Source organism: Fukomys damarensis, unplaced genomic scaffold, assembly GCF_012274545.1.
Source record: "Fukomys damarensis isolate Sample0158 unplaced genomic scaffold, DMR_v1.0_HiC HiC_scaffold_1, whole genome shotgun sequence".
Taxonomy (NCBI): Eukaryota; Metazoa; Chordata; class Mammalia; order Rodentia; family Bathyergidae; genus Fukomys; species Fukomys damarensis.
The window spans coordinates 39,473,944-39,500,063 of record NW_022900913.1 but is presented as its reverse complement, the minus strand read 5'-3'; the positions used below and the strand labels follow the sequence as shown (position 1 = coordinate 39,500,063).

Below are 26,120 nucleotides of genomic sequence, written 5' to 3'. Positions count from 1 at the left end.
GGGGGGGAGAAATATAGTTAATGTATTATATGAGTAAAGAATGCAGTAATGGTGATCACCCTACAGTGGCACAAGTGAAGAAGGACTGACATAGCTAAAATAGGTTGGCTACTTACGCTGGCTTTGTTTTCCTATCTCTAGGGTGGACACATGGCTACTAACAAATGCCTGCTCTCTGTGGCTTCCTGAAAATAGCCAAATGACTACAGATTGCCAGGCAGCTGTATTCTGATGTCATTCTCCCCAGTGCTGTCTCCAAAGCCAGTGTGAGACAATCACTGTCTCCTTTTTCCAGCAGTTTCCAGCTAACCATGACATTCAAACATTTCATAGAAGTATCCAAAATGTTTGTTTTCTCTAATGCTACCTAAAATTTTTATCTTCAGATAAGAACATGTCCTTCAAATTTTTATCTTCATCATAAAAAGCAGATCCTTGAGTTATAGGCAGTTTTTACATTTTAAAAGCAGTGGTCAGCTGTGAGTATGTTGTTTATGTTGGTCAACTTTAAAACATTCTTTAAAATGATATAGTATATATAAGGACAAAAAAGTAGCAGTAAACTAGTCAGATGTGACTGAGAGTAATTTTTATAATAATAATAATAATACTGGGGAAATAGAATTTGAAGTTCAGTTTAATATAAGAAAACAAAATAAAAATGTTGTCTGTCCTACTAAAGAATCAAAATTTCAGCATTAAGTCTTCATCGTTCCTTCTAATATACTGCATTTAAAAATGTCTGGGGATTTAGCTCATTTGTTCTGCTGATTGCCTTGCAAGCACAAGGTCCCAAGTTCGATCCCCAGTACCGGGGGAAAAAAAAAATACTGAATGAAACTTAGTAATGAAAAACAATATTCCAGCAGCAGTCACTCTATTCTTTGAGTATTATAATATTGCCAAATTTTGTTTTTAAATTGATTATAAATTGTATAGAATCCTTTGACTACTGGTGGGGTAAATATGGCCATTCCAGTACCCATTTAGGTTACAGATCTGAAAAATCTCAAGTTACCAAGCCATATTTCTCAGTTTAACACCACTAGGATCATTTATCCAATGATCACCGTGTTATCACAGCTTCCATTGCGTCTCCTGTTTAAAATATAGTGAAACAACTTTTGGAACATATCTGCCTACAGACATCTTTATTTTCTTCCGAGTATGTCTCATGGTGGACTATATATTTAGTTGCTTAGAAACCTACCTAATGGATAGCTGACCCTCACTTTTTGTTTCTGGCTGGTTATGCAGATTATCACAGATTACTAATATATTTTGTGATAATTTAAATGCAACATTGTTGCATATAATCTGTAAATGTACTCAACCAATTAAATTTTTAATATTGTTAATGAGATACACTTACTGGCTTGTGTTTTTTTTTTTGTCTTAATATTACTGAATATCTCACAACTGATTCCCAGTTATTAGCAGTAATTAAAACGCTCTCCTCTTGGAATTGAAGTTATAAAATGTGGCAAAGGTACAACTTCCTTTATGTACCAAATTTTGGGTATGACGTGCTGTTCTTCATATGATGGGAGGCATTATGGATCAAATACCAAAATGCAGCCAGGCATAGGGGGTGGTGCACACTGGTAACCCTAGCATTCTGGAAGGCTGAGGTAAGATGGAAAGTTTAAGACCAGCTGGGCAACTTAAGGATTTCACAAAACCCCAACCCAAAATTAAAAATTAAAAAGTGTTGGAGATTGTAGCTCAGAACAAAGGCCCTGGATTCAATCTTGAGTAGTACACACAATGTATCATAAACATAGCAGTCTCAGTTTCTGTGCTCAGTAGTACATTCTGAAACTTCACTTTGTGGAAGAAACAAGGAGACCAACATCTCTTATTTATGTTCTTTCCCACTTTCTCCTTGCAACTCCCCAGTCCTGCTGGCAAAGAGCTTCCTGATCAGCTGATTGGTAGTTTCTTCCTACATGTGTCAGGGCTTGTGTCTAGTATTGGTTATCACCAAGCAGTTTCAGATTCATTTGGAAGTAAGTTGTTTTCCGACCCCTAATGAACATAAACTAAATAAGTGCAGTTGTATTTTCAACAAAATAATTATCTTAACATGATTTGTGAAATATATTGGGTAAAAAAATAGCTTTGAGGTTGTAAACCCATTTTCTGATCCATAAATAAAATTCCCATTACTCTTCAGAAGCAGAAGTAATGAGGGTCCTTTTAATTCTCACAGGCTTCATTTAAAATTTGTATTTATTGTGAATTAGTTATTGTGCAGAAAAACTTGGGGGCACACTTAAACTATAAAATGTAAATGTCTTCATGATTCCTAAATGAGCATAAAAATAATATTTCATATATATGCACATCTGTCTTTTTGCTCATATGAAAAATGTACACATACATTAATATCCGTTTGGATGGTAACTGTACTTTTAAGTGCTTATAATAGTACATGCAAAATGAAACCATATTTGGGGATGGCACATGGCACCTGCAATTCGTTCGACAAATTTGTTTGTTCTTTTTTGTTTGTTTGTTTGTTTTTGGTGGGGGGTACCCAGGATTGAACTCGGGTCCTTGTGCTAGCGAGGCAGGCCGCGGAACCACTGAGTTAAATCCCCGGCCCTGTTCTTTTTATTTTTTGAGACAGTATCACTATGTAGTTGAGACTGACCTGGAACTCACTGTGTAGCCCAGGCTGGTCTTGAACTCTCAGTGTTCCTCCTGCCTCAGCCTCCCAAGTGCTGGGATCACAGGCGTGCACCACCACGCCTGGTTAACAAATGGAATTTGTTGGCCAAAAATATGTTTGAACAGCATCTCTTCTGCTGTTGCTACATACTACCTTTTATGTTCTATAAAACTTTGCTGGACCATAAATACAAAGTTCTGTTCTTGCGTGATTTAGTATGTCTGAATGAAGGGCTTTATGAGGTTTGGACTTTATTATATCCTTTGAGAGATCACCAGTCCCCCTTGAACTCACTGTGTAACCCAGGCTTCAAACTCACAGCAATCCTGTCTCAGCCTCCCAAGTAAGTGCTGGGATTGTAGGCGTGCAACACCACACCTGGGTTTCTCACTGATTTAATAATTCATCAGTCTCAGATGGTAAAATGGTATTTTGCTAGCATTGTTTTCATTATATGGAAACTTTTTGTCAGGCACGTTGACACACTCCTATAATCCCAGCACTCTGGGAGGCTGAGGCAAGAGGATCACAAGTTCAAACTCAGGCACCTCAACTTGATGACTTAATAAAACTTGGACTCAAAACAAAAAGAAAATTTAAAAAGTAGAAACTTTAAAGTGTCTGTACTTTACTGTGACATGTGACAGAGACTGCATTAGACCTCCCGCTGTTGAGGGGATAAATGGAATGGTGTCTTGCAAGCAGATCAGCCTACCCTAAAGAAAACACTCTCAGGTCACAGCATCTAATCCCCCATCAAAACAGCAGTTATGGATAGAATTCTAGAAAACCCTGGACATGATAATTCATATAAATTCTCCTTGAAATACCCCAACTTCATCACTCACAATTTTGGTATGAGAAATTTTCTAATATAATTAATAATACACCTGTCTTTTTTTTTTTTCAAGATCAAAAAATATTTTGAACTTGAACCACTTGCACGAGGAAAACGCTGGATTCTGCAGCCCTGCTCGCTGGATGACATGGATGTGCTGAAAGACAGCTTCTCTCAGCTGATAAGTTTGTTAGAAGAAAAAGACCATGAAGCTATGAGAATGTGAATCTAGCAGAAAAAAAGCGAGTTCCTAAAAGGCCTTGAACCTATCATGTTAGTTTCTTGTTTTAATTTTATATTGTTATTAGGACTATCATGACTCCACTATCTATTTCCTGCTAGTTATTTCAGGCTCTCTTCTCTCTGTTAAAGTGAATATTCTGTAAGTCAGGTGAATTATCATCAGCATTAATGTCAAGTACACTACTGAGAGAGAATTTATTCTCTGTTTACCACTAATTATCTTCACCGCCTGTCTCTTCCTTCTGTTGTTCTGTGCATCTCTTTTATACTTTGTGCAAAAATGGATGGAATTCATGGCTCACAGAAATCAAATCCCTTATGATGGACGAACTAAGAAAGACTCAGTACCTTGACGAATTTTCCCTGGTTTGGGAGTGAAGTATTGTGTCACTGAGATGCCACATAATATGTATGTCGTTTTTCTGTTTTGTTTTGTTTTTTTTTTTTTACTCTTATTTGCCTTTTTATATACTCACCCTATAGAGTATGAGTGAAAAGTGAGTACCAAAAATTTTCCTTTATCATTGTATCATAAAGGAATATCCTGCCATAGTAAATTTAGCCTTGAAGAACTTAAAGACCAGATGCACAATGTTTCCTTGATTATATCTGAGGTCTCACTTTATTCCCTCTTTTAAGAGCAAAGACACTGTTTTAGATTTTGAGGAGTTGAAGGCAGTTTCGGCACAATGCATGCATTATTAATTACATTTAATTGTGTCCTCAAATATTTTTAGTGGAATAATTAGTCTTCATTAAATCAAGCTGCAACATAATATACATGCCTTTTTTTTCTAAAATTCAAGTGTTAGAAATAGAGAAAATAATTTTTTAAATAATAGATTAAAATTTTAAAATAGCCAAGCAAAGTATAGTTTTTACTTATTTGGGTTTAAGCTGGAATGGATTTGACAAAGATATCAAAGACAAAAATCATCTGTATATTTATTCATTAAGTGCTAATGTAGTTTAATGGAGTCTGTTAAAGCCTCCAACTAGTAATTAAAGGTCTATCAGTATTTCTATTCTAAACCTCTATTTTCAGGGGTTTCAATGTGCCCTTTAAAATATGCTGGAGCTGCAGCAGGTAAATAATTTGAGGGCCTGAATTCAGTCTTTGGAACTAATTTTTTCCATGTTATTAAATGATAAAACTGCGTGGAGATAAATGTAGTTTTAATAAGGTTTAATGCCTTTGACCTTTTCTAAATCAGGAATAATCTATGGATATTGAGGTTCATAGATGAAATATTCTTTGGCACATTTTCTAGACATTTGACCACTTATTAAAATACTAAGTGGCCAAATGATAGAAAACTGCTCCCTACACCTGAGCAGTAAAAAACATACTTGTAATTTTTAAGTAGTGTAGACTGATACCCAAATACCACAGACTCCTACTGTGTTAAAAGATGACATCAAACCTGGTAATTCTCCCCAGCCAGTATACTTCAGACTCTTCACATCATTCAAAGACAGTTTTGTGATTTATATTTATAAATGGATTTTAATGACATCATCACCTTTGAAACATCCAACATTTCTTTATGCTCCCCTTCCACTGTCAAGGATCCCAAAAGATCCACAGTATATACAATTTTGTCTGCAATTTCCTTGAATATTTCTAACACCATGCAATCCGTGAGTAGCACAGAACTTCTATTCCAATGATCAGTTGCACAATTCCTGTTTTTATTTTGTCCTATTGTGCTCATCTTCTATGAAACAATAAGTGATTATTAGGCCTTGCTTTCCCTGCAAGTTCATTAAATGTAAAATGTTGTCTTTTTAAAGATACTGTGGCTCAGTGTGCCCAAGCCATCTGTTAAATGACTTCCCGTTGTCTGTGTGTGTTCATGTGTGCGCCAGTGATGGGCTTCTCCTCAGACCCAAGACTGTCTGCAGTGTCTCAGCCGTCAGAATGAAAACATTATCAATCAGTACCCAACAACAGCTGTTTTTGACAAGTTTCTGTCTGACGCCTAATGCTTTACAACTGTCAATAAGGCTCCTTCTTTGTCTAGCAGGTCGGAGCTCGCTGTCTTGCTGCTTTCAGAGCAGCATCCTGTCCTTGTAACCCTAGAATTTGCCACGTTTTGGAAATCCATGTGGGGGAGGGGTGGGGCCTTGTTGGGGGGTGGAAGCCAGGAGGGGGGTGTGTGTCCTATTCCTACTTTCCAGTAAAGTGCCACAGGTGTCTTAGTTTGCATATTCAAATATTATATAGGGAAAACAGTCTGTTGTGTATTTCTTCAATTAGCTTCTTGTTATATTTATGGAAGTTACCAGTTTTTGTACCTTCTTAGCTACAGCAGTTGCCTTTTTAAAATGGCAATTAATTTATATAAAACTTTGTACCTACTGTAGTTTACAGTATCAGTTGCTATTAACTGCCATATTGCCCTGTCTTTCTATTAAAAATACTGTATCTATATTAAGGATTAACAAATTCATGTGGGCATTTGCCAAACAAGAAGAACTTGTTATTGTCCTTGATTTATATATGATTCCCGGTATCATCAAATGAAAATAAATGCTGAGTAGAACTGATGTTTTCAGACTGACTCCTTTGGCCATTAACATTTGGGAGTCCCAGGCTTCTGTTTACATTTGTGCCTCCTATGTAAGTCTTCAAAATAAGCTTTGCTGCTTTGGGGTCAAAATAGATTAATTTGCATTTCTATCAAGCCATTTTGAAAACCTTAAAAAAATAACCAATTGTCTTCCATTTCGTTTACCCTCAGCAGCAGTTCACTTTCAGGAAGCTGTTCCTTCAGAATAAGTGAACAAGTTTTAGATGTTAAAGTGTCATCCTTCAAAGGATCATTTTATAATTCTGGCCATAGAAGCAACTTTCTAAGAGTAGCTCTGTTTGGCAACTATTTCTTTCAATGGTGATTGAATCCCTTAGGAAATTAGTAGGTAGTTTTGATTGACTGGAAAAAAATATTATATATCTATAGGGTTTTTTTCTTCTTACAAATAAGAATAATCTATAAAAGAGAGTAGGAAAGTAAAATCAAATAATAAGTGGATAGAAGAAAGAAAAAGGAATGGCAGAAAAAAAATACTTAATAGAAGATGAAAAATGCAAATCCTAACTCCTGTTTGGTCCCAAATGTAATATTATCCTGACCTTTATTCTTTGACTGTGCAGAGAATTTACAACACTTTACTTCTAAGCAGGGATTGACCTGCATTCTCAGTCTTATTTCTATGGTAGGGAAGGAACAGCTATCCACTTTTTCAAACATCTCAGACTTACCCAACAGGTATTAACAGAACTTTATGATTCTGAAGCAACTGTAGTTTTCTTCATGTCCAGATTGCATATTTATACTCATGAAAATCCAATATTCGTGCCTTACTTCATCTTCTTTATAATTTTAAAGTGTGTTTTCATTAACCTCCTGACCTAATGGAGCAAATAGTCACAGTAAAAAGGTATGTATGGGGAGGTGGGGGTGGAAGTGAGAGGTGCCCTTTGGGATCCCTCATTTTCAGTGTGTTTGAAAGGGAGGGTTTGTCTTTGTTATGCAGAAACTAGAATATCAGGTCTCTGTCTTTTCTTGTTCTGCAGCCTGGGTTGGAGATCTGAAGTTCATGCTGTGAAATGTATTACCACATCAGGTTGGGAATTCCTGGCTCCCAAGGGTTCACAGCTTTTGGTCCTCAGTGAGTCAGTGTGATTAAATGATTTGCATCTCAGAGCTAAATGTTTTCCAGCTCAGATGCATGAAGTGACTGATGAGCCCAAGTTTTGGCACTTTACCCTGCCCCCACTCCTTTGTACTAATTTAGGTACTTGAAAATGGTCCCTTGTAAGACTCACAAGGCTTAGATGAGATATCAGTTCCCCTTCTCTTTCCTATTCTCTTTGAATTAAAACTTTAAAAAATTCCCCTCCTATCCATTGTTTCATCAGATCTAGAAATTCTGTCTTACCATCCTGGGAGTTTGTCTGTGACAACCTCTTCCTAATGTGACTTTCTGTAAAACCTAGGCAAAAAAGCTTGAAAATCACCAAGAAGAATCTCCCCGCATCAACCTTTATCGCGTCCTTTTTTTTTTTTTTTTTGTCCTTACAAAAACAATGAAGTAGAAAGTTCATGATTTTCTATCCATTTTCCTCCACAGTCTCATCTGCCATTCAATCTCTACGCCATGACGCATGCTCTGTTCACTGGGTCTTGGCTTAGAAAGGTGGCCTGTGGTATTTTCAGGCCAAGTATCCCACTTCCCTTTCTTGCTAAACTCAAGTTCTCAGATGGCACATGAGTGTTTCTGTGGAACACTATATGAACAACATATTTCTTACAAGGGCCTACTGTAGGCCTTATGGTTTTCAAACCAACTTTACTTGTTAAACACATCTTCTTGAGGCACTGATACTCTGGAGAATAAAGGATTGCTTAGACTTAATGCTTTACTAATCTCACTGAGCTTTATAACCCTGTCTACTTCTTGACTCCTTTCTTCCCCTGCTGCTCTAGCTAGGCATGAACCAACATGGATCCAGCCATCAAAATTCCCCTTTAAAAAAAGCAGGCTTTTATAAACTACCAAGGAATGGTGAAACTCTCACTCTCTTTTTTCTCATTTCTTTTTCAAAGATCTCTCCCTTAATTCTAGCTGATGCTCTGAAAATATTCCACACAAATATTTTAATGTGGTTCTTTCTAATAGCAACATTCCAGCTATGGAGGTGAGTTGTCACTGTGTTCCCCAGAGAAGAAAGCATGACTATGGGGCTATAGAGACAAATCAAAATAAGCACCAGGTTCCCAGTCTCCCTTATTTTCCTGTATTCTCATTGGATGGGGTAGAGAGAGTGCCCTGTGGCCTTTCAAAAAGCCTAAGATCACTTACATTACAGGCACCCCTTCCTTTAGGTGTGAAATCCAGCCTTCACTGACAACCTTCATTGCCACAACCTTCACTGACAAGTGATTCATTGAGACAAAGGCTGGAGCTCCACCATCAAACGGATGTCAGACAAAACACCAAACGCCTATAAATGATTGCTTTCCAAGCAATGGAATGACTGGAAGACCTGGCCTAACGATGTTCCCCGTGTCTGGACAAGCTTACAGAAGACGTGCGGGTGGGGGTGGTTGGTTTTAAGCAGAGTCTGGGAAGAAGGCTGTTTCTAGAGCAAGAAATGAAACCACAATTCTTACCTGAGAGGCTCACACTAGGAGGAATGATTTCAGGCCAATTTGTGTATAATATACGTAAAAGGCAATCCAAAAATGCATGTCAAGGAACACCCCAAAGGCTAAACTGGCACAATATGAGTAAATCATTAGACATAAATATCAGAGTAACTTAAAAATCAGAAGACTTTGTTGGAACGGAAACTGCTCACCAAAAGGCAAAGACAGGAATGCAAACAGTAAATCTGCTTGTCATTCTCTGTAATCTGCAGCAAGTCAGGTTTGGCTCTGGACCTTCTCCAGTTGTTTTACAACTTTCTAGACAAGAGGAGTATCGACCCAACTCTTACTAAGTAGCTTCAACAAGATTTTTCAAATGACAAATCAAGATTCAGCTTACCATTGTCCTTTTTTAGGATTTATTTAGCAATTAGGACTTTGTTTCAGTTTCAGAGATTTTGTTCACCTAATATTTTTGTTGAATGCTTACTCTATACCAAGCATTGTGTTGATTGCTAGCAGTAAATGATAGGCTTAGTCCTGTTTTTGCAGGACTTTAATTCCTGCAACATTGGGTAAATTGTACTGTTTCTGTGAGCCTAGAGATAGGGGGTTACATTTCATTAAAATTGCATATTGAGACTCTAGATTTTAAAATAGTTGTTGTGGGTTCTAAATCCTGGCTTTCAACTCTTCTAATTTAGAATTGTGTTTGAATGCTTCTTTTGAAAGCATTAATAAAACTAGGAATCTAAACATAACATAGAAAAGGCTTTGTCTCTTTTTTAGCATCTTTCCAAATAGAACCCTGTAAAGCTAGCACCTTTTATTCTATTTTACTGCCACAACAATGAAGCATGTGTCTGGCATACAAAAGTGCTTCCAAAGTGCAAAACCAAATTCTGTCAATTACCTACTGTTCTTTTCATCTTCTTCCCTATATCCAAAGGACTTTACCTCCTTCTTTAGAGTATCTGTGTCTCATCTTTCTGTCTGGGGATGGAACAAAAGATCTTTATTGGAAATATTGAATGTTGATTCTCGAAGAGGAAAAGTCTTGCTCTGTAGCAATCTTGTGTTTATTCTACCCAGCAGCACAGGCTATTGTATAAAAGCATGCCATAGTTCATATGCCTGAGCAGGGGCAGGAACCTGACAGCTACATAAACCTCTGTTTTTTGTTGTTTTTTTTTTTTTTTAACTTAGCCAGGTAACACAGAGTTTTACCTAGATTTCAAGAGCTGTCACATTTTTCCCTCAATGAGGTTAGGAGGTTGGAGGGACCCATTGTTTATCTCTACAGGATCCTTAATCAAAGTGATTCCTTTACCAAGAGTTAATGTTTTTAGAACACATTTGCATGATTTATTCCAACACCATTTACATTTACAAGAACACATAAACACCTTTTACCAGCCCCAAGTGCCATGCTGAATGTACTTCTTAGAATACCATAACCTTCCTTTACAGTTGGCCAGCCAGAATATCCAGATAAGAATTCAAAATGAACAGGTACCGAAGTCTTTCTATTCCCATTCATTTTGTCAACTTTTAACATCATTCAAATTTTTAGATAAACAGCAGGATCCAATGAAATCATATAATACTAGAGATTAAGTAAAATGTATGGGTTACAATTGGATGTCTGTGCACAATAATGGGTCTAAGCAAAGACTAACTAATATCACTAAGAAAGAAGCAAGCAGGCATTACGTGCTTCCAATAAAAGTGTGCAATACCATGTAGAAAGTATTCTTATAAAAAAATTGAATCTGAAACTGATGAATCTTCTAGATCTAACAATTCATAGAAAGTACAGAAATAGTAATGAAGTAATTAAAATCCAGACCTTTGGAAATTTGGCTATCCAATGAGGAAGTTTCTTAAATAAATGGCAAGAAGGAAAATGGAAACAAAGCAGTAGATCAAAAGAGTCTCAGGAGCTCTAAAGCAATTGCAGAGTTTGAACTTTACTTGGATTTTGTTCAAAACACTGGAATGTAAAAGTAAAAGTTGAGATAATTGGAGAAAAAAATTCAACACAATATTTTACAAATAAGGAGTATTTGTTATAATCTCAAGTGTGGTAATAAAATTGAATATTTTTAAAGAAAACTATTACTGATGCATGCTGACATTTATGAATAAAATATTATGATGCTAACAATTTACTTCAAAATTACCTAGGTAGAAAGAGGAGCAGAAGTAGATAGGGTTAATGATGAAACAAGATTGGCCATGGGTGATAACCACTGAATCCAAATGATGGTGTCATGTTTGTGTGACCTGGTTTCCGCTTCTGGGTGTGTAATTAACATTTTCCTTGAGAAGTTGTTGAAAGAAAGCATGAAAAGAGTAGAAGTAAGCTGCAGACTAGAAAATATTTACAATGAAAACCAAGTGTGCTGCCAGAATACATTTACAACTCCTGCAACTTAATGAGAAAATATCAATTTTATGGAAACATTATCAAGGGACTTGAACAGGCATTTCACAGAGGAAGAGGATCTCTAAATGTCCAAAAACATCATTATTAAGAATGTGCAAATATAAACTATCGTAAGATGGCAGAATAGTAAAAACTAAAGATTAAAAAAATAAAATGAATATCAGTCTGACATGTTAATCACCACTTAAAATTTGTGTCTCAGTTCCAAGAAAGAAGTTTGTAACAGTGACTAATTCTAGTTTTTGGAGTTTAGCATAACTGGCTTAGGGTTTTGTTTTACGCCACACAAGTCACATGACCCTGGACAAATTATTTTAAATGTCTGTGTTTCAGTTTTCTAATCTATAGTAAAGATAATATACTTTAAAGGGTCATCATGTGATTAAGCAGTACCATACATATAAAGTGCATTTGTGTTCTTGAATTTTTCCTAAAACATGATTTTTAATGGCTGCCTAGCAATTTTAAGTACCATTGTTTCACTAGTTCCCCATTGTTGGACATTTAGATTTCTCTTCTAAATGTCTTTGTATGAGAATATTTGTGCACATTTCTTAATTATCTTTTATAGAATAAATACAGGAATTCCATAGAATTACAGGATCTAAATAGAATTACTAGGCCAAAATGTATAAACATTTTAAGGGGATTCTGAAACTGCCTTCCTAAGCTATATCTATTCACAGCTCCCACCGATGACTAGATGCCGGTTCCTTGTGAATGTACATACTGAATTGTTTTAATTTTTCCTGATTTAATAAGTAAAAAATGAAATCTTTAATGTGCTTTTGTGATAACTTGCATTATAGCTGGGCTTTAAAGAAATAATAGCTTTGGTTATTTTCTGGGGAAGCAGAAGAGGTGCCCAATGTTTTAATTCTGCATACAAAATTGTTACTCAAACTCTTTCCTCTTACGTTATTTGATATTGACCACAGGGTAGATATGGAGCGGAAAGCTTTATAAATAAGTGCCATGTACTTGTAATGCGTCCAGGTGCAGAAAGTGTGAAAGGAGGGAGATGAAGGAAAGATAGAGTTTAATCAGAAATGCGGGAAAGAACATACATGTTAGTCTCTTGCCCAGATTTTTTTAAAAAATGAAAGTACAAAGGGAAAAGTAAGTTCAAGTCAGGTTGTGGAGTGCCTTCAATGCCAGGATAAGGAAATGAGATAGAATCAAGGGGCCACTGAAGGTTTCAAAGAAAAGAGAGTGGTGTAATCAAAAGAATCATTTGGAAAAAGAGACAGTGGGTTGGCAAGGGAAAGTTCTAGTAGTTGCAAGTCGTAGGTAGACAAATGTGTTAGGATGAAAGGCAAGGCAGGATAATGTTTGACAAAGGGAACAACAATAAAATTACTAAGGCCAAACTGAGGGGTTGAAGTACTGAGGGGAGATCTTGAAAACCAGCCTCCTTGCCTTGCTTGCTTAAAGGAACCTACTGGGCTTTCTATTACTTCAGAGCCACAACATCCCAAACAATGAAGACAGGAAGGGATTGTCTCAGATGTGGTTGGCTGAACCCCTGACGCTCATAGATGAGATGGGGGTTCTGCAGGTACTGCTTCCCCCCACCCATGAAATGTTCCAAAAGTCTAGAATACACACTGCAGTTTAATGGAGGATAATTTTAGACCAATAAACTCATCAGCAAATAAAGTGGACAGGAATTGATACCTGAGGCTGCGTAGCTGCACTGCTGAGGTAGATAACCTGGAACAGCGTATTTCAAGATGCAGTTGTATTTTGCTCCCCTCCAGCAAAGTGACAAAGACATTCCATTTGTCATTGCTTTGTGCAGGCCCAGCTTTGCAGGTGTGTAAATGTGCAGTCACAAATAGCAGTTTTCCATGAGCACAGAATTCCGATGGATCCACAAAGCACAGGAGTTCATCAAGACATAAGCCAAGTACAAAGTAAGAATTCTGTGTCTATACCTAGGTGTAAGAGGTGCTGCTATGATTTGGATGAAGGTAGGGTCATTTAGAGGTGTTATGGGCCTTTAAGGGCATTCTTTATCTCTCTGTCTCTATATGTTTGTGTGTGTGTGTGTCTGTCTGTCTGTCTCTGCCTGTTTCTCTCTCTCTCTCCTTTCTAGTTCTACATGTCTAGATATGACTGTTCACTCTCACATGTGTTCTTGCTATTGCTATTCACTGCCCTTATCAGAACCACCCATTCTTGCGTTTGAATCTTCAAACTGTAAGCACAATAAACCTCTCTCTCCTTCTCCCTCTTTGTGCTGCATGTCTTAGTCACTTTCTCATTGCTGAGATGCAATACCAGATACCCACAACTCTAAGGAGAAAAGGATTATTTTAGCTTACAGTTTACAAAAGTTTCAGCCTGTAGTCGGTTGGCTCCAAGGCAGGGCAGCATGGCTGCAGGAAGCAGAGAGAGAGAGATCAAGGAAAGAGGAAGGAAGATACAACCTTTTAGGCCACACTCCCGGTAACCCACCTCCTCTGACTAGGCTTCACCTCTCAACACATATTTAGCTATAAACTCTACCCACTGATGAGTATCACACCCATAAGATCTAACCCTCTCCCCAAAGCCTCACCTATGAGTTTATGAGGCTGTGGGAGGACATATACATATGACCTATAACACTGGGGATGAATCCATAGCCTTACATGTGCTTTATAATGAGCTATATCCCTAACCAAATATTTTCTCTTATAAATTAATTGCCTTAGATGTTTTTACTGTAGGAACATGCATTTGATTAATGTACATACTGACATCCCCCAGAGAACATGATGTCCAAACCTGAACTAGCTTCAAATACAGAAATAAGGCAGTAACTTAAAAACACAAAGATCCAAGGAAGCCCACTGCATCCTTTCTTTCCCTTTTACTTCTTTATATTAACCAACCACTAATGCTGAAAGTAATGAGACAGGGAGAGGATGATAGGGCATGCTATTGTTCTGATTCTTTGCAATTCCTTCATCAGAAGCCAAAAGTGGTGTTGATGGAATGTGATTGTATCAAGAAAGAAAAACGGGTGAATTGTGTACATACATAATACACATATGAGCTATGAAACACAAATTTTGTAATTTCAGTGATTTTTGCATACAAGTTACCACTGGTATCTAACATGCATTGCACTATATAAAGATGGGTGGTGGATTTTATGATGAACTTTAATTTTTAAGTTTTCTTGACATTAAATAGCAAATAGAAACCACCATTGCCAGGCAAATCAAGACCCTGAATGAAAAGGAAAAGCTTTATTTTATATCAGTGTCACCTTTTCTCTGCTTTTAAAACAGAAACAAACCTTCAGTGTATTTTCATTTTGCACTTAGACCTGTTCTCAATATATGTATGGGCTTTGAAACAAATCACCTGCTTTTGATTGCTGGCCCTGACACTTGCTACCTTGTGCAAGTCATTAACTTTTTCAAGACTCAATTTCCTTAACTGTAAAATGTGAATATTCATATTAGCAATAGGACCTTTATATGGATTAAATGAAATTAAGTATAAAAGCTTAACACCTGGGCTACCACATAACAGGTGCTTAATAAATGTTCTTACAATCACTGCAATATTTTCGCTAATACAGGGAAGTTATCTAGTTACTGCAGTTCACACCCTGGTGTTCCACCATATGGTGATACTGGTGCAACATTGTTGCCTGTACCTACTTTACCTTCCTCACTTGGCTAACTCCCTGTATTTGAGAGGAAATATAGCCAGGCATTCTCCAGACATTACTGCTGGACTAATCACTCAAAAATCAATACCCTCTTATAGATGCTAATTCAAGGTAGGACATTTACCTTTAGTATCATTAATTATGACCAGGTCAGATGGTGGAAAGCATAGGAAAACTCCAAAAAAGGGGACACAGGAGTTCAGCAATCCCTTTGACACTTTCTAACTGGGGGCAATGCCACAAACAATTACTTGGCTCTGCTCATCTAGGACAAAGTCTGGCTGCCCTCTAAGGTGATCTTTGAAACTTTTTAAGGGAAAAAGTCATTTTCATTATTTTTTGTTGTTGTTGTTGTTTACTGATGTTTGATCAGAAAGATGCCTAGGTAGATTTCCCAAGATGAAACACAACTCTGAAATCATAACACGGCGAACCCTTGACTTACAAATTCAATTTGTTCTCAAGGGCTGGTAGTAACTCACGTTAGTTACTAGAGGCTCAGGCTCCTCTACACAGCCTTCATAGTTTCTCTCTTGTACATGGGCAGATTTTAGTGTTCTTAGACATTAACCCAAGATTTCTCAAATAACCCCACATAGGAAAGGATGTTGTAACATTCCTTCCAGAGCTGTTTAAGGGTTAAATCTGCATCTGAGACCACCTGGAATCACAAGCAGTTGGCGTTCAGGTCATAACTCAACATTTTGATTGTAAGTTAAAACTAAAATTCCAGTTGTAACCTAAGTTGTTCATATGACAGGCTGGTCATTACTCAAGAGTCCCTTGAGTAATGTGCTACCTTTTGAATGCACAGAACAAAATCACACACTACTATTGCGCTACTCCAGCAGACAGACAACAGGGCTTCAGAGGATGTGGTGTGTGGACACCTGGCATATAAAAAAAACCCCCGGGATATGCCTACAGATGCAGAATCTTGGGCCAAGGTCCTAGATCTCCTAACCCAGAATATCTGTGAGGGTTTAGCCAGGAATCTGGACATCAGCAGGCTCTCTAGGCAGCACTTACCATCATGGTACTTTTTTTTTCCCTTTAAAAAAAAAATGACTATAGTTTGCAGTACATAGTGTTTACCTTCCTTGTGTGCAATTGGTACATACACATGACACATCCTTATTCCTTTTTTCTTCCACTTTCCCTCTCCTCCCTCCTCTGCCTCCATCTCTTAATCCCCTTCCCCTTTGAGAGAGATGTCTCCCTACTTCCTATTATCTATCTTTTATTTTCCTCTTTATAATTTGGGTTTCTCATATAAGAGAAACCATGTGATATTTAAGCTTGTTTGTCCAGTTTATCTCATTTAACATGATCTCAGGGTGCATCTATTTTCCTGAAAATGTCCCCGGCTTACCTTTTCTTTTGTGGCCATCACTACTGTGTACAGGAGAGGGCAGAAGAGCGTGAACAATAAGTGAACTAAGAATAACAAAATGTGTTTTTCCAGGGGCTATTAAACTCAACCTGTGTCAGCCATGTTCTTCCTGAAGTTGTAGTTGGACAATGTACTGAATTTGGAGACCAGAAGTCCCCTGTAGTCTTGGGGTTCAGAGTGCCCATTTCAGTGTCTCCCTGTTGAAACAGGGCCATACTGAAGAAAATAGTTCTAATATGTTAGTGGCTGGAAGTAGGCTTCAAACTACAGTACCCTTACCCTTGTGATTTAAGAAGATGCTCCAGTAGGTAAAAGGTAGGACAGTTTTATGAAGACCAATTTCTGGCTCTTAAATTTGTACAGCAATATACTCTTAACATTGGTCAGCTCAAATTGGTTTAGCATTCTGCTGCTTCTCCTCTTTCCTCTTTAAAATCCTTTTCTTACTACTTTAGAAAAGACAAATAGACCTTTCACTGTCCCTCAGACCTGGTTAGATATCCTGTGATGTGATGCTTAAATACTAGGAGTGTCACATAAGTAAAAGCAATTGGTACAATGACTCCTTGACAAGAAATCAGTGCTTTAACCAAGTGCCGCTCTGCCTAACAACCTCTCAAGCTGGACTTGTCTCAGAAGTTTCCCCATATCTTGCTATCTCCAAGAACCCCAGTTATCTAAGTCAACCAAAAGCAAAGAACAAAGATCACAACTTTGAAATAAACTCCCTTTAGCATACTTTCATGACCTTACCTCCCTGCAGTAGTCAGGCCTTTGTCACCCTTAGCAGAAAGAGGGGGCTGCCCTCCCACTTCAATACAGTACCTACAGTAAGGGGCTGGAAAAGTCATCAGAAGCATTAAAGGTATTAAGGCTGTTTACTCCACATTCCTATCTATCTGCTGCCTAATTAACATGATTTGCAGCTGAGAAAATAATAGCCTCCTCCGTCAGAGATAAATTGGATCCCCAAACTGTGAAACAAAGAGAGAGGCAATGATGTTTATAAAAGTTATTGCAAACAAATGCACTTCAAAAGGAACTCTGGTGACAGATTCTGTTTCACAGTGTCCTCCCAATTCTTCTCAGCCTCTTGAAACACTTCCTCAGGCTCTGCTGGGTATTTTCACTACTGACCAACAACTTTAGGACGTAGTACAATGTATGGAATTAATTGAGTCCAGAATCTAGACCTGCCCTGTCCAATACAGTAGCTACTGAGCATTTGAAAGGTGGCTGACCTGACTGAGGTGTCCTCTAAATATAAAATGCACACTAGCATTCAAAATGTACCACAAAAATATACATATCTCATTAAACACTTTCATATTGATAGCATCTTGAAATGATAATATTTTTGATATATTGGAATAAATAAAATACTTTATTCAAATTCATTTCACCTATTTCTTTTTATTTTTTAGAAAACAGTGTAGCCTCTACAGAATGTGTAATGAGTCCTATTTTTGACTTGCCTTATGTTTCTGTTGGACCGTCTGAGTCTACACTATGGGCAAAGGTTTATGGGAATGTGAAAGCCCAGTTCTGATTGGTAAATGGAATTGGGGAGATTTGGGGCTACAGTGACCCCTCTTGCTGAAAAGAGGTATATGTGTGACACTTGGAGCATGTGGATCCCAGGCTAACAGATTGTAAACCTGCCTTTCTTCTGGTTCTAATACTTTACTAACCTCAAAGGAACTTTAATATTTAAACCAAATGGCATGGGAGATTTCAGGAGGCTGATGTATTGCTCTCCATTCAGCCATTTGAGGAATCCTACTGAGGTCTCTGTGCAGCTGAGCTCCAGTTGTCACCATATCCCAATGGAAGTCTGGCATCACACTAATGAGCTGATAAAAATTTTTTTCTCACTTGTTTGATATTAAATAGGAAAGCCTTTTGAATTAAACGTTTACAGATAGTGTGAAAATTGGAAGTGTGGGTTTTAGCTGAGCCAATGACAACAGATCCAGAGCTTGCAGTTGCCGAATGGTGAGAGAGCCCAGCTGCAGAACCTACTGTCAGCTCCACAACCAGTTTGGGGAACTGGGAGCTGTTTGCCAGCTTCTTCCTTTCCAGAGGTAAAGTACAAGTAGGATACCCCGGTTTACTGTTGGTACAGCTCTGCCCTCAACACTATTATTCAAGACAACAGCAACTTACTGCTGTAAGCCAAGAATTTAGAGCTTTTGGATGATGAGACTGAGCCCATTTGTTCTGTTTAGAAGCCAATGCCAGGCATTACATAAGGCCTCTGCCTGGGCCCCTCAAATAACAACATAAATAATAATAATAGTATATACTTTTTGAGTGCTTCAAACATTTTCTCATTTAATCTTTCAGACCTGTGTAAAATAAAGAGTTGGGGTTTTTTGTTTCTTGTTTTTTATTTTTTAGATTTATTTTGTTTTTTATTTTCTGAGTTGCCCAATAACATAATAAGTAGTAAAGCCAGCACAAACCCAGGCTGTCTGACCAGAGTCCACACTAGAACCACTCTGCTATTCATGTGGAGAATAAATACTAAATACAATATCCATCAACAATAGCAAGCGACAAATACGAGCTTCTTCAGCCATTCATGGAGCTGAGAGCATGTCTCTGAGCCAGTGACCCAAATGTAAATGTTTTCTATCAAAAGAAAGCTTTTCAGATTTAAAAAAAAAAAACTGTCTAGGTCTTTAGAGGGGATGTTTGTGTACACAGACCTGCCTGAGAATAGCTATATGTGCCACAGAGCTAGCCCTGGAGTCTGAGCTTTTGTACAAAGGCAAAGCAGATATTTTGTCCCTGTTGCATAATTCCTTTTCTTTCTTCAAATCCCCCATAGGAGATCCTTTGAAGTCTGTTTAGATAACATAATACATCAATATACCACTGAGGCAAGAGCATCTCAAGTTCAAGCCCAGCCTGGGCAACTTAGAAACTTAGTAAGACCCTGGCTGAAATTTAAAAATTTTATAAGGGAATGTAGCTCAGTGCAAAGGCACTGGATTCAATACTCACTCTCACCTCCAAATGAGTATTCCAATAGAAAACATCAGTAGGTGGATGGTAAGAACAATATTTGAGAAAGATATAGAAAAAAAGAGAATCTCTTTTGAGGTACTTATAGAAGAGAAAAATTATAGCTACCAAGCATTATCTTTCTACGTCTTTGTCTTTATGTACTAAATTAGAACAAAAGAAGTTTGATATGAAGTGCTTTCCGCGTGGGATCTTGCTTAAAACTACCAAAGCTACAAAAACAAAAAGAAAGCATTTAAGACATGGTTCCTGCTTTGAAAGGCTCATTAGAAATTGAGACATACAAAACAAACCATGAGAAGACACTGAGACCTCTGTAGGGCTAGCATGCTATCATTCAAAGAGTACACATGGTGTTCAGACACTGTAAAAATTGGGGAGAAAACTATAGTGTGGTAGGTTCTGACTGAAAAAACTCCTAAAGCCTCTGTCCTCTTAGGGTACACCTATTGGGCCCTTTATGAGTAGACTGGGGTCACCCAGTTTATAGTTCTTATTAACCTTCTGGTTCTTTTTGAAGAATTGCAGTTAGCAGTAGAACATACAGAATGTCTTCACTGACTTACTAAACCTTGAATTGTTAACTTTCAAACAACTTACTAGGTTTGATACAAGTAGGAGGAAAACTATGTTCGTCTGTTGTCAATATGCTGTGCCGAAAACATTCCTTAACATGTGTCAACTCTGCAGTTCACTTAACTTTTCCAGATGTGGCTGGCTGGGCTGCTGAGCTGGTGACATTGCAGATGGATGGCTGCAGCTCCATTGTTGGCAGATGAACATGGGTACCTTTGATGTGATGGGGTGACTCTTCTCATCTATTAGCCAGAAGGAAAAGCTATTTTCTTCTGTAGTTTTCAATTCATTCCCACCTCAAGGAGACCGTATAATCATCAGCATACCCTAGCACTCAGAGCTGAGGTCTGGGGCTCTCATTTCTCCTGTCCACTGAGCATGCAGACAGCAGCCTCTATAGAGTCAGAATAAAGCTGATGCCAAGGAGAGCTGTAAGAGAAGGCTATTCTCTTAAATGGTTACATTTTACCTGTTTGATAAAATGTCTTTCTAAGCACACAAAGCAAGGCAACCATGTCCCTTAAAGTTACATATATTTTATCCTCCCACATCATGCACATAGGGATTTCAAAATATGATATCTATCTTCTTCTGGGGAAGAAAATGATGATAATTAGAATCTAAAGAAGAGAAAAATCTCTTTAGCATCCCTCTTTCTAGAAAACAGAGACAGAAGAATTTTGGGATATTCTTCAACAGAATGAAATGGAGGCAAGATTATGTATGATACCATAGAAGACTTGGCTTGAGATATGTTCCATCATTCAATATCTGGATACATTATTGGATTTTGGTTTCCTCACCTGGAAAGTTGGGGTAATATTCATTTTGAAGAGATATGGTGAGAAAGAGACCACACATGTAAAACCAGAACATAATACTTAACGTAGACCCCCATAGTTATAGCCATTTATAACAGCATATGGGAAAATTTTTTCTTCAAAATCAGAACAAATTACATGAGATTGCTTATTAATGAGCCCTCAGCTTGGACATTTAGAAGGTACATTTGGAGGCTGATATTAGGCCCCCAATACAACCAAAGAACCAGGAACTAGTTCATGTAAGCAGCAACTTCTCATCCCCAATAAATTGAAGAAGTTGGATCTTGCAACACATTCAAAACCCAAAATCCAGCTACACCTGGAAGACACCTCTGAGAAGTACTCATTTCCTAAGGGTTCTAAATGCTAGCATTACAGCTACTCATCACAAGCAATTTACAAGCATCAACTCAGGAATTAAAAAAGAGAAAAGAAAAGAAAATGAGGGCCAGGGATTTAGCTCAGTAGTTCTACTCCCTGCCTCACAAGCACAAGGACCCAAGTTCAATCCCCAGTACAAAAAGAGAAAAGAAAAGGAGAAGATATTTACACAAGATGCAACTCCAGACTTTTAGCTAGCCAAAGGCAAACCCAGGGGAAAATGAGGTAGAATAATTTGAAATCCACCCACCTGGACACTCAACTCTATCAGTGCAAGGAACAAAGCAGATGAGCAAGGTTCTAGAAAATACCAAATCAGAAATAATTTGTCAGATAACTACAGAGATCGTGATCATAATAAAAGACATGCTTAGCAAGTCTAGAGCAAATACAGATAAAAAAACAAAATAGAGGAACTTAGGAAAGTGATGAAAATCATGAACATCCAGAATAGGAAAGAAATGGAATCCATGAAACATGCACACAGCTATCCAGGAGATTACAAATTCTACTGAAAGTATATGCATCAGAATGAGCCAATGGGAGGACAGAATATCAGATATAGAAGACAAGATTGCAGTTAGCCATCATGAAAAGAAAGATTTCTTAAAAATAGCAAGGGACTACAAGAAAGCAATCCAGCAGCTGCTAGATGATATAAAGAAGAATAAAATAAGATTGACTGGAGTCAATGAAAAAACAGTAGATAGCATAAATGACATGAAAAACCTATTCACAGAAGTAATGACAGAAAATTTCCCAAACAGGGAAAAATAATTTGACATACAGATAAGTGAGGCATACAGACATTGAATCACTCCAGATTAAAAAAAAAAAAAATCTACACCAAGGTATATAGTAGTCAAGATTCCAGAATTCTAACACAAGAACAGAAAGCTGTTAGAGAAAAGAGACAAATCACCTATTAAAAAAAAAACAAACTTACTGCTGCCATCACTCCAGTACAAGGAAGGCTTCCTTGGGCCCAAACCATGGGATTGGGTAGCCACACCCTCCCCTGCCTGTGCCGCTGCCATCACTCCAGCACAAGGAAGGTAGGGTGCCCCTAACACCCGCCCCCCCTCGCTCTCAGACCTCCTAATTGTGCCAGTCTTTGGACCCACTCTGCAGAGCAGAGGTGGACATAAAGGGTATTTTTCTGAGCTCCCAATTTTGAACATCTTTAAAGAAAGGGCAGGGGAAACCTGCTGTAGAACTGTGTGGAGTTCAACCTTGCAGGAGGTCAGGGAACTCAATCTGGGCCTGGTGGCCCAAGGTCAGTCTGCATTGTGGGGGTCTGCCATCAGGTAGCTGAGATCAGGGGACTTGGTTCTGTACATGGCTGTACAAGTTGTATATTATGACAGCAGAGATATAGTCTGAAAGAGGCCCTTCAAATTCATTTTTTTCTTTCTTTTCATCATTCCACTCTGCAAATTCTTTCTTTTTTCTGTCCTCTCTCTCCAACTCAGTCTCTTGCTCCACAATATTATCCCACATCTTCTTTTCTGTTCCTCCTCCTGCCCTATCTCAGATTTCTTCTTTTATCATTTTTGCTTTATTCTTTATGTTCTTTTCTTCTGTCATTCTACCTCACTCAGGAGACAATAGTTTCAAGGGAAAGTGAGCCCCTATTACTGTTAAGGGGACATATACTTGTCCTTATACTTGTACTCTTTCTATCCCTTTTGAATTTAATAGTTTCCTACAGATTGTGTGGTCATTCTATGTCCTCTGGCTTCACTTGAAACCTTATCCAATTCTTTTATTTATCTGCTCCTCTCATACTAATTCTGTCTAAGCCCCCAACCTAAAAGGTAAATGTGCTATGTTGAAAAGTTTATTCACAGCAAACATATTTTGGACTGCTTCTTGATTTTAATGTAATTCACATGGTTTAAAGGTAATGGACTAATGACTACCACAAGTGGTCAATTTGCAAGTTGCGCTTGACCATATTGTGTTGCTGATTGTATCAATTGGGACAGAGTATTCTGATTGATTTAATGAGCTGTTTTCTCTGGTATTAAGAAAATGAGAATGTCTATGTGTCATTAGAGACTCAAAAGCTAAAGTGCAACTATATCAGGAAGATTTAAGTATTAACCCAAAAATTAAACCAAAGGCAACCTAACAACAAAAATAAAAATGAGAAAACACTTAAGCAAGACACAAAGACAGACTTCCACTTCATCAATGGCAAACAGTAGGGCAAATGAGGATGAAAATTCTGATAGTGAACCACCAGGACATGCAGAACTCACAGCACAGGAAGTAACAAAATAGATCAATCAGGCTCTAAAAAAATTCAAAATAGAAATAATTTCCCAGATAAACACAGAGATGGTGAGCAAAATGAAAGTCATGATTTGAGGCTCTAGAACAGAAACTGACAAAAAATAGATGAGCTCAGGACCATGATAGAAGCCATGAAGGCCCAGCATAAGAAAGAAATGGAAACAATAAATGTCCAACATAGTAAAGAAATGGAATCCATAAAATATATTCAAACAGATATCCAGGAGATTAGAAACTCTGTTGAAAATATTCACAACAGAAAAAAAGAATGAGAAGGCAGAATCTCAGATATAGAAGATAAGATTGCAGTCAGTGACCGTGAAAAGAGAGATCTCTTAAAAACAGTAGGGGATCATGAGAAAAAGATCCAACAACTCCTAGACACTGCAAAGAAGAATAACATAAGACTGATAGGAATCCATGAAGTAGTGGGAGAAAATACAAATGACTTAAAAAAGCTTTTCACAGAATTCGTGACAGAAAACTTCCCAAACAGAGGGGAAGAATTTGACATACAGATAAGTGAGGAATATAGGACTCCACTAGCCATGATAAAAAAAAAAAATCTACACCTAGATGTATAATAATCAAGATCACAGAAATCCAACAGAAAAACAAAATACTATAAGCAGTAAGAGAAAAAAAAAACAAATCACATGCAAAGGAAAGCCCATCAGAATCACAGCAGACTTTGCAACACAAACCTTAGGTCAAGGAGAGCCTGGAGTGAGATATTTCAAGTCCTAAAAGAAAAAACCTCCAACCTAGACTGATGTATCCTGCAAAACTCTCTTTCAAAATGGATGGGGAAATAAGATACTTCCATGATAAAGAACACTTGAGAAACTTCATGAATACCGAACCAGCACTACAAGGAATTCTAAACAATATCCTAGAAAAAGACAATGAAGGTAACAACACCATGAGGCCCAACAGAGCAAATCAAATAGGCAAGGCAAGAAACTCAAAGGAGAAGGTGAAAAATTAGAGTCAGCAAAAGGGCAATAACATGTTAATAAGAAGTCAGTACATATCAGTTATAACCATCAATGTCAATGACCTCAATTCACCAATCAAGAGAAATAAACTGGCAGAATGGATTAAGAAGCAAAATCCAACAATGTTGTATACAAGAAACAGACCTACTGCAAAAGAAGCCATTGACCAAAAGTGAAAGGATGGAAAATAATTCCCCATGTGAAAGGAGCCCAGAAAAAAGCAGGGGTAGCAATCTCATTCGCAGACAAAGTATATTTCAAACCAAAACTGATTAAAAGAGACAAAGAAGGCCACTACATCCTTGTAAAGGGAACAATTCAAGAGGAAGAGATGACAATCATAAACATATATGCACCAAATGTTAATGCCCCCAACTATATAAAAGAAATATTAAGAAACATGAAAAACCAAATAAGCACTAATACAATTATAGTGGGGGATCTAAATACCCCACTGTCACAAAGAGACAGATCACCTAGGCACAAAAATCAACAATGAAATACTAGAATTGAACCAAGATTTTGAAGTCATGTGCTTAATAGAAGTCTATAGAGTGTTCCTCCTCACAAAATCAGAATATTCATTCTTTTTGGCTGCACATGGTTCATTCTCCAAGATAGACCACATACTAGCTCACAGAACAGATTTGAATAAATGCAAAGGAATCGAAGTTACCCCTGTATATTATCAGATCATAGTGCAATCAAGTTGGAGATCAATAGCATAAGAAACCGTAGGAACTTCACAAACACATGGAAATTGAACAACAGTTTCCTGAACAATCAATGGATCACAGAGGAAATTAAAGAAGAAATTAGATAGTTTTTACAAATAAATAAAAATGCCAGTACAACATACAGGAATCTATGGGACACAATGAAAACAGTTCTATGTGGAAAACTCATACCACTGAATCTCCACACTAGGAAAACAGAGCGAGCTCAAATAAACAACCTAATGATGAATCTTAGACTCTTAGAAAAACAAGAGCAAGAAAAACCTAAAGCTCATACAAGAAAGGAAATTATAAGGATTAGAACAGAAATCAATGCAATGAAAACTAAGAAAATGATACAAAAAATCAGTGAATTGAAGAGTTGATTTTTTGAAAGAATAAATAAAATCAATAAACCTTTAGCAAACCTTATCAAAAAAAGGAAAGAAAAGGCTCAGATCCATGCAATCAGGAATGAAAAAAGCAAAGTCACAACAGATCCCACAGAAATCCGGAGGATCATTAATACATACTATGAGAACCTATACTCTAATAAAATGGAAAACACAGAAGAAATGGACAGATTTTTAGATACTTATGAATTACCAAAGTTGAATGAAGAAGATAAAAACATTTTAAACACCCCAATTACAATCAGTGAAATTGAAAATGTAATTAAAAACTTACCAACAAAGAAAAGCCCAGGTCCTGATGGATCCACTGCTGAAATTTACAAGACATTTAGAGAAAACTACTGCCATTACTCTTCAAACTGTTAAATGAAATGGAAAGGGAAGCCATACTTCCAAATTGATTCCTGGAAGCAAGTATCACTTTGATTCCCAAACCAGGGAAAGAACCAACTGAAAAAGAG

The 26,120-nt window shown here is 37.4% G+C and overlaps 1 protein-coding gene across 4 annotated transcripts in view; it reads left to right on the top strand.

The window, feature by feature from the left end:
- Positions 1-13,264, top strand: part of Arl15 (ADP ribosylation factor like GTPase 15) — a 410,147-nt gene extending 396,883 nt beyond the window's left edge. The window contains exons 5-6 of one of the 4 annotated variants that reach the window (XM_010626858.1): positions 3,586-3,785; positions 13,162-13,264. In XM_010626858.1, coding sequence (XP_010625160.1) covers positions 3,586-3,738 — 153 coding nt within the window. In that variant the 3' untranslated portion in view covers positions 3,739-3,785; positions 13,162-13,264. Of the gene's footprint in view, positions 1-3,585; positions 6,365-8,647; positions 9,529-13,161 lie in introns of those variants that run through there. The other 3 variants (XM_010626857.3, XM_010626854.3, XM_033760903.1) reach the window with 3 other exon arrangements.
- Positions 13,265-26,120: the final 12,856 nt, after the last annotated feature.